Source organism: Oncorhynchus tshawytscha, linkage group LG30, assembly GCF_018296145.1.
Source record: "Oncorhynchus tshawytscha isolate Ot180627B linkage group LG30, Otsh_v2.0, whole genome shotgun sequence".
Lineage (NCBI taxonomy): Eukaryota > Metazoa > Chordata > Actinopteri > Salmoniformes > Salmonidae > Oncorhynchus > Oncorhynchus tshawytscha.
The window spans coordinates 9003006-9011768 of NC_056458.1; the positions used below are offsets into that span (position 1 = coordinate 9003006).

At 40.9% G+C, this 8763-nt stretch overlaps 1 protein-coding gene across 2 annotated transcripts; it reads left to right on the top strand.

Moving 5' to 3' along the window:
- The first annotated feature begins 2058 nt into the window (after nt 1-2058).
- LOC112228819 (peroxiredoxin-5, mitochondrial) lies at nt 2059-8671 on the top strand. 2 transcript variants are annotated; one of them, XM_024394487.2, is made up of 6 exons: nt 2060-2280; nt 5444-5578; nt 5730-5861; nt 8057-8095; nt 8173-8237; nt 8391-8671. In XM_024394487.2, the coding sequence occupies exons 1-6, from the start codon at nt 2188-2190 to the stop codon at nt 8497-8499; spliced, it is 573 nt and encodes a 190-aa protein (XP_024250255.1). In that variant the 5' UTR covers nt 2060-2187; the 3' UTR covers nt 8500-8671. The 2 variants fall into 2 exon arrangements, with proteins under 2 accessions (XP_024250257.1, XP_024250255.1); XM_024394489.2 differs by lacking the exon at nt 8057-8095 and having other exon boundaries at nt 2059-2280.
- The last annotated feature ends 92 nt before the right edge of the window (nt 8672-8763 follow it).

Below are 8763 nucleotides of genomic sequence, written 5' to 3' on the forward strand. Positions count from 1 at the left end.
TTAACTTACTTTGGTGTGAAAAGGGCAAATCAATCCCAGAACAACAGCAAAGGACCTTCGGAAGATGCTAGAGGAAACCGGTACAAAAGTATCTGTATCCACAGTAAAACGAGTCCTATATCGACATAACATGAAAGGCCGCTCAGCAAGGAAGAAGCCACTGCTCCAAAATCTACATAAAAAAAGCAAGACTACGGTTGCAACTGCACATGGGGACAAAGATTGTAATTTTGGAGAAATGTCCACTGGTCTGATGAAACAAAAATAGAACTGTTTGGCCATAATGACCATTGTTATGTTTGTAGGAAAAAGGGGGACGCCTGCAAGTCAAAGAACACCATCCCAACCGTGAAGCACGAGGGTGGCAGCATCATGTTGTGGGGGTGCTTTACTGCAGGAGGGACTGGTGCACTTCACAAAATAGATGACATCATGAGGAAGGAACATTATGTGGATATATTGAAGTAACATCTCAAGACATCTGTCAGGAAGTTAAAGCTTAGTTGTGAATGGGTCTTCCAAATGAACAATGACCACAAGCATACTTCCAAAGTTGTGGCAAAATGGCTGAAGGACAACAACGTCAAGGTATTGGAGTGGACATCACAAAGCCCTGACCTCAATACCATAGAACATTTGTGGGCAGAACTGAAAAAAACGTGTGCGAGCAAGGAGGCCTACAAACCTGACTAAGTTACAACAGCTCTGTCAGAAGGAATGGGCCAAAATTCACCCAACTTATTGTGGGAAGCTTGTGGAAGGCTACCCGTTAAAGTTAATAAACAATTTAAAGGCAATGCTACCAAATACTAATTGAGTGTATGTAAATGTCTGACCCACTGGGAATGTGATGAAAGAAATAAAAGCTGAAATAAATCATTCACTCTACTATTATTCTGACATTTCACATTCTTAAAATAAAGTGGTGATCCTAACTGACCTAAAACAGGGAATTTTTTACTTGGATTAAATGTCAGGAATTGTGAAAAACTGAGTTGAAATGTCTTTGGCTAAGGTGTATGTAAACTTCTGACTTCAACTGTATATAGTCTTAAATGTTGTGTAATTTGTTAGATATTTCCTCACTGTCGGAGTGTGTTAGTCATCTGAGCTAAAAATCAAGGCATATTTTCACTAACACCAATGAAACCGAAATATGTGCAATGGTTAAGTCTCTCGGGTTTGATTGGTTGGATCAGAGAGGACCCTGCTGAGACTGTCCTCTCATTGGAACGCTGGAAGAAGTGCAACAGCTTTTGCTTCCCCTTTGCAGTGCTTTAATGACATTTAGTTCTGCATTTTAAAAAGGTATAATGGAAAGGGGGATAGCTCGTCAGTTGTCCAACTGAACGCATTCAACTGAGATGTGTCTTCCGCATTTAACCCAACCCATCAGAATCGGTATAATTTGTAATGATCCTATAAATATAATTGATCAATGTGTTAAGTGATTCATATGTAATGTAAGGTTTAGTGTAGTATTTATATGTGCTTGTTTCAATTTCATGAAATAAAAATAGTTAAATGGGTAAAACAGTTCATAGCGGTTGAAAAGGTAGTGTCAGGTTCCTGCCAGGTGGAGAGGCGGAAGCTTTTAGTAAATTCCTTGCAACCAGACAGACGCTCGAGTTAAACCTGAGGTAATATCGAAGATATTTTATAACTAAACCAAGATAGACCACAGCCTGTCGTTTCCAACGGGAACAAATGAGTCATAGTGGGCAGAACAATCTATGAGTTTGGCAGAGCCAAGCAAGAGTTAGCGAGATCCTATTGGCCCGTTCTAGTGACATCCCGTTAGGGAACGATTACTTAAAACGTTGACAAAGGGAAAAGTCTACAAAACTCAGTGCACTCTGTTAATAACAGAATTCGCGTTTTGGGAAAAGAAAATTGACATCAAATATTTCAGCGATGAGAACATTTGCAGAATATCGGCCATCTTCTTCCATATTCTCCCCCTGCCGGCCACTGGGCTTCCTCTACTACCATATTTGGTAGTGAGTGGAAACGCCAAGCGGATGATTCACATGTATACATCCGGTGAATATCTGCCTCATTGTTCTATCTGTGGTAACATTTGTAAGCCAATTTTTGTGACAGCCACACTGAATTTGCGGCAGCCAGCCTGTCTGTCCTCTGCTACCACTCGAACAACGTTAAAGGGGCTCGTCTCAACATAGGCCAATGATTTCCAGCTCAGCATTCCTCAAAGGGACCCGTGCGGTCCAGTGCTTCAGACCGTTACACACCACACTCGTTACCAACATGCCTATCAAGGTAAGAAATGCCGTCAGAAAAATGTTTGATCTAAAAATAACGCTCCTTCATGACCTTGACTGCAAACTCGATTCAGTTAAAAAAAAAATTAAACACGTGATTCTTCTATTTATTCTCCTTGTTGTCCATGATGCAAACATCCTCCATGCTCAAGCCGCATTATCTAACGTTACTCCATGGCCATAGTGCCCTGATGATGCATGGGTAAAGCATGATCGACTGGTGCATTCAATCAGTGAGCACGGTTACATGCACACGCAAACGAACTATAATCTGACTAAAACGTTTGACATGCTTTGCAAGAATACAATTTTCCTTAATAATCATGTTTACATGACACATCTGAAATAAGGCTAAAGTTACCTGATGAGACGTTTTAATACATTCAGAAAATCGCCAAGCCAAATAAAAGTTATACTACACAGTGACCATGTTATTTTTGCGAAGTCTATTTGACTTTGAGTTCGGACATATCGTTTTCACATACACTTTATATAAAATGCATATACTTTCCTAACTCGCTTCACTTGAGCATAATACCCACCAGATGCATGCGTTTTGTTTTTACAGATGTCTAGCCCGAATTTAACCGTACTTGACGCACATGCGCTTCGCTTTCCAACTAGCTAGCAAAGCGGAAGAGTGCGGCCCAACTCCGGGGAAAATCTATTTATCTTCAGCAGGTAGCGTTTTTTCATTTCGCCCACCAAGCAAGGAGTTTTTGTATGGAGGTCAATGAGTGTCAGTTTGGTTTAAAAAACAAACATTTATTGCTTATTTGCTTCATGAGATGTATTTGATGAAAGTCTATTCGATAATGCTTAAGTTAAGTGTACTTATATAAGTAGGACACGTGACATCTTGGCAACTTTGAGAAAAAAACACCTTATAGGAGTTGCCTCAATGGCTATGCATATTCATAATGAGGCAAGTAGCATAGCATCTTCTTCATTGAATTACAGGCGGTTGATGTCAACAACCCTCATCGAATATTTAAAAAATGATTACAGTAATGAGATGTATCCACCAATCCAAACAAGGGATAGGCGTGATGCTGTACAGTCTGCCATGCCGCTTTGTGGACAACTACTCCCATTGTTAAGTGTCTTGTCAGTATATCTATAATCTTTGAAGCTAGCAAGTTGGAGTCTGTGTACTTCCGTTTGTGCCACGGTGACGCCAACACATGACTTGTTGAAAATATTGAACACAAGCAGTACACAGAACGAGGCTTATATGACTTGTTGAAAATATTGAACACAAGCAGTACACAGAACGAGGCTTCATGCCTTATGTCCACCAGATGCATCGCACTCTGCGTTCCAGTGGAAGTCATTCATTGTCAATGGAGCAGCCCGCAAAGCTGGGTTGGGGGGACCGCATTAGGCTGGGGTGTGTTCTGTGTACCTCATGCGTTCAATGTTTTCAACTCGTGCGTTGCTTTAATGTGTGGGGGTACAAACAGAAGTACAGACCCCAACTAGCTAGTTGAAAAGCGAAGCACATGCTCGTCAAGTATGGAAAATGCGGGCTAGACATCCGGCAAAACAAAACGCATATGCATCTGGTAAACCTCGTTCACATTACTACTAAGCGTTCCGTTGCACTGGATGTCATGCATTTCAATGATGACGTCCACAACGGAGTGTAAAACACAACGCCCCTTTGCGGTTGAATGCTCCATTGCGAGACGGATGATGTTGCATACTTTGAAATTGTTCAAATTTTGCATCTTCAGTCCAGCCAGAGTCCGTCGAAGAACCGGAAGTTACCAAAGTACAGAAGAAGATGAAAATATGTGGTTTTCGGTGATGGGTTTTATGGGATAGCTAGCAACTTGGAAACAATGACCCATTCCTATAAGTGAGTACTATTTTAATAGTAATGTTAAAATACACGTTGGCTGTTAAGCTAATTATATTATATAACTGTTGCCTCCCGTTTAAGTTTATTGTGATGGTAATGGCGTTTGTTTTTGATCATTATTAGGTGGAGGTCGCTAGCTAGCTGCTCTGCAGCACAAGCTAGCTTGATTTGCTATGAAATAAAAACAGTTGAGGGAAAGGTTACTAAACAAAACATGTTTTATTATCACCTGAAACAATATATTTATCATGTCTTGAATGAAAAGGTCATATTTGTCAATCTCCCAAAATAAATGCTTTCTCTGACGAGAGGCAGTTGTAGTGTGTTCAGTGTGGTGCATACGTTGGCTTTATCGAACGTATGCGTCAAACTGTATGCGTAGACGGTTTGACAGAAATGGTAGCAGAAGGTGAATGTTGCATACATATCCAGATGATGCTGCATACTATTTTGCGCAGTGGCGGTCGGTGTGTTTGAAGTTTAAGACTCTGAAGATGATGTACGGGCGTATTGAAATGTGTCATGGTGTAAACAGGGCATCAGCGGGTGGCTGGGAAATGCGCACATCAAATCCCCCGCGGGAACTCAGATTAATAGTGTTTTCATTGTCCTAATCATTTGAAAGATTGCTCAGAAAACCAGATGTTTTTATCGGTGTATGCTTATTTTGATTTTGACTTTACACCGATTTAGATAACTAATGACTAATGCCATACTCAGCCTTCAGTTTAATATTTTAACTATTAGTGTGAATGTAAACATACTCGGTCTACCTTTTTTTTTTTATAGGTGCAAGATTAGATAACCGGATGGGGCAGGTTTGGAAACGGTTACCACATCATTTGTAGGGAATCAGATCTGATATATAAAGGCATATGGCACAAAATCAGCTTTTCTACTTACCACTTTAGACCCCTGTCCTTAGATTTTTCCCAACATGCCATTTTTATTTGTGGTAATATAGCTGAGTCATTGGTAGACATACCAACACTGTGCATGACTGAGCCAGCTGCTGTTAGTGAGTGCCCGGGAGAGGACTCTGCTTTTGGCTCTACACATTCAGCAAAGTCACGATGCTCCAGTAGTAACTTCTCAAGGCCATTGTGGTGGCAAAATGTCCATAACCACTCCCTGCAGGTCCAATACATTATTCAAATGTTGCTATACAGAGTCAAGTTCTAAATTCAATATGTGACTAATGGAATGGGGGTTGCAGAACAGAATAAGATTTTTAATTTTTCATGTATAACTTGATTGACCATCAACAGTGTTTGACTGAATGCTTCACACTCACTAGGTTGGAGAAAAACTTCCGGCAGTGGAGGTTCATGAGAATGAGCCAGGCAATAAGGTGTCGATGGACCAACTCTTCAAGGGGAAGAAGGGAGTTCTCTTTGCTGTGCCAGGAGCTTTCACGCCTGGGTGCTCCAAGGTAACCTCCTTTCAGATCCTCATTTCAATGAATTTACCCGGATGTGCATTCCTCTTTATTATTTAAAAAAGTTTGTTCACTATGTATGTTCTGCATGCATCATCTGAAACCACTGTTTCACCGCAAGTCCTTTCTTGCTCTTATCCCTCAGACTCACCTTCCAGGGTTTGTGGAGCAGGCAGCAGCGCTGAAGAGCAAGGGTGTGCAGGAGGTCGCCTGCATCTCCATTAACGACGCATTCGTTATGGCTGCCTGGGGGAAGGAGCATGGAGCAGGCGGCAAGGTGCAGAATGCTGTTTGAAATTAACAAGCTGATACCTTGACCTTCAGCCTTCCCGATTGTCTGTTCTTCTAGTCTACATAGTGCATTATTCAGTCCTGGGCTGAATATCTCCCTTCTGTTATTCTGGTCTCCAGCACTCTACTTGGTACAGGAAATCTTAGTCATCTAAAGTCTTTGTCCTAAGTAATCAATCTGCAGTTGCTACATACATTTTTAGACTTTTAATTGAATTATATGTACCCAGTGATTATTGAATATAAATTACAAATGCTTCATGAGCTTATTTCTACTGTCCTATACTATCAGAACCCCATATAACCTCTTCTTACTCCATTGTTGATAAACAATGTAATTGTAAAACACCCTAGGCTAAACTTGATTAAAACTATAATTTTGAGCTCATAGATGGCCTTGCATCCATAGCTGTCTAGGAATTTGAATGGTTACATTTCCCAAGTCCCATCCCTCAGCAGTTTACCAAAAACAGTGGTGGGGTGTACGGCTTTGATGTTTTAACCTCAGATTGCCTCTTTAACATTCATTGGAAATATCTTCTTTCCCAGAGACATTATTACAACAAGCCCAGAACTGGTTAAATTATAGTACCAGTCAAAAGTTTGGACACACCTACTCATTCAAGGGTTTTTATTTGGACTATTTTCTACATTGTAGAATAATAGAAGACATCACAACTATGAAATCATGTAGTAACTATAAAAAAAAGTTAAACAAATCAAAATATTTTTTAGATTCTTCAAAGTAGACACCCTTTGCCTTGATGACAGCTTTGTACATATGCTGAGCACTTGTTGGCTGCTTTTCCTTCACTATGCAGTCCAAACTATCTCAATTGGGTTGAGGTCAGGTGATTGTGGAGGCCAGGTTACCTGATGTAGCATTCATCACTCTCCTTGGTCAAATAGCCCTTACACGGCCTGGATGTGTTTTGGGTCATTGTCCTGTTGAAAACCAAATGATAGTCCCACTAAGCGCAAACTAGATGGGATGGTGTATCGCTGCAGAATGCTGTGGTAGCCATGCTGGTTAAGTGTGCATTGAATTCTAAATAAATCACGACAGGGTCACCAGCAAAGCACCATCACACCACCGCCTCCATGCTTCACGGTGGGAACCACACATGCAGAGTAGGTGAACGGATTATTTCCGCATCTCACAAAGACACGGCGGTTGGAACCAAAAATCTCAAATTTGGACTCCTTACACCAAAGGACAGATTTCCACTGGTCTAATGTTCATTGCTCATGTTTCTTGGTTCAAGCAAGTCTTCTTATTGGTATACTTTAGTAGTGGTTTCTTTGCAGTAATTCACCCATGAAGGCCTGATTTCACGCAGTCTCCTCTAAACAGTTGATGTGTCTGTTACTTGAACTCTGAAGCAATTATTTGGGCTGCAATTTCTGAGGCTGGTAACTCGAATGAACTTGTCTTCAGCAGCAGAGGTAACTCTGGGTCTTCCTTTCCTGTGGCGGTCCTCATGAGAGCCAGATTCATAGTGCTAGACGGTTTTTGTGACTGCACTTGGAAGTTCTTCAAAATTGTCCAGATTGACTCGTTTATCTTTGCTTAGTTGAAGTGTTGCCATTATATGGACTTGACCTTTAACCAAATAGGACTATCTTCTGTATACCACCCCTACCATGTCACAACTGATTGGCTCAAATGAACTTATCAAGGCATTCCAGGTGACTACCTCATGAAGCTGGTTGAGAGAATGCCAAGCTGTCAAGGCAAATATTGATGTTTATCACAATGTAGAACATATTCCAGGTTCTTTTTTTTTTAACTGAATATGAATGTGTATACTGAAGGTGTCCAAACCTTTGACTGGTACTGTATATTGAGATCTTTCAGTCTAGGCATGTTCTTGAACATGTTTCATCTCGTGTTAGGCCGGGAATCAATCCAACTTTCAAAGGCAATATTACGTTTGCGAAGATTGCATTCAAGGTAAAAAGCTGCAGACGTCGGTTCAATTGGAAATGACCTTTTAATTCATTGCCATGAACGCTACGGCTTGGTTTCGGATTGAATCCCGGCCCTGATCTGCACAGGAGTGGATATAAAACATGTATGCAAGCATGAAATGAATATACCGTTTGTAGTTTAATCATACATACAGCTAGTGTACCCAATTTATATTTGCGTGTGTGGTGTCTACGGCCTGTCTTTTGCAGGTGCGAATGCTGGCTGATCCTACTGGCGCATTCACTAAGGTCAGATATGTCTTCAAAGCCTTGATTTTATTAGTGTACACTTTGTACACTGAATGTAACCCCCATTTTATTTACAGGCAGTGGACCTGTTGCTAGACAACGATCAGATTGTTGCTGTGCTTGGAAACAAGCGCTCCCAGAGGTGAGGTCTTTTCCCCTATATCAGTGTTAACTTGCTGCAAGACTGTAGAGTGGGTCACAGTTAACACTTCTGTTTAGTCTCAACATTTGGATTTCACACTGCAAAAAGCATAATCAACCCCAATAAAGTAATTCATATTCTTATGTCTCTCAGGTACGCTATGTTGGTGGAAGATGGCGTTGTGAAGAATATCAATGTGGAGCCTGACGGTACTGGTCTGACATGCAGCCTGGCCTCTAATATGCTCTCTGAGCTGGTGTAGGCCTGTTGGTACTAGCTCACTCCAACCAGACAGAAGTCTAACCTTAAGTTACAATGCACTGTCATACTACTTTACCTGACCCTTGTCACATGCCTGTGAAGATAGATGTGGTTTAATGGACAGACATTGTATGGTTCATAAACTGATTAAAGCAAAACATGTAGACTGCAAAGATTTAATTTTTTTTTCCACCTGCTTGGACTTTCTGGATGATGGCATGGCAGTCCAACTTGATGTTCACTAATTGCTAAATTCAACATGTAA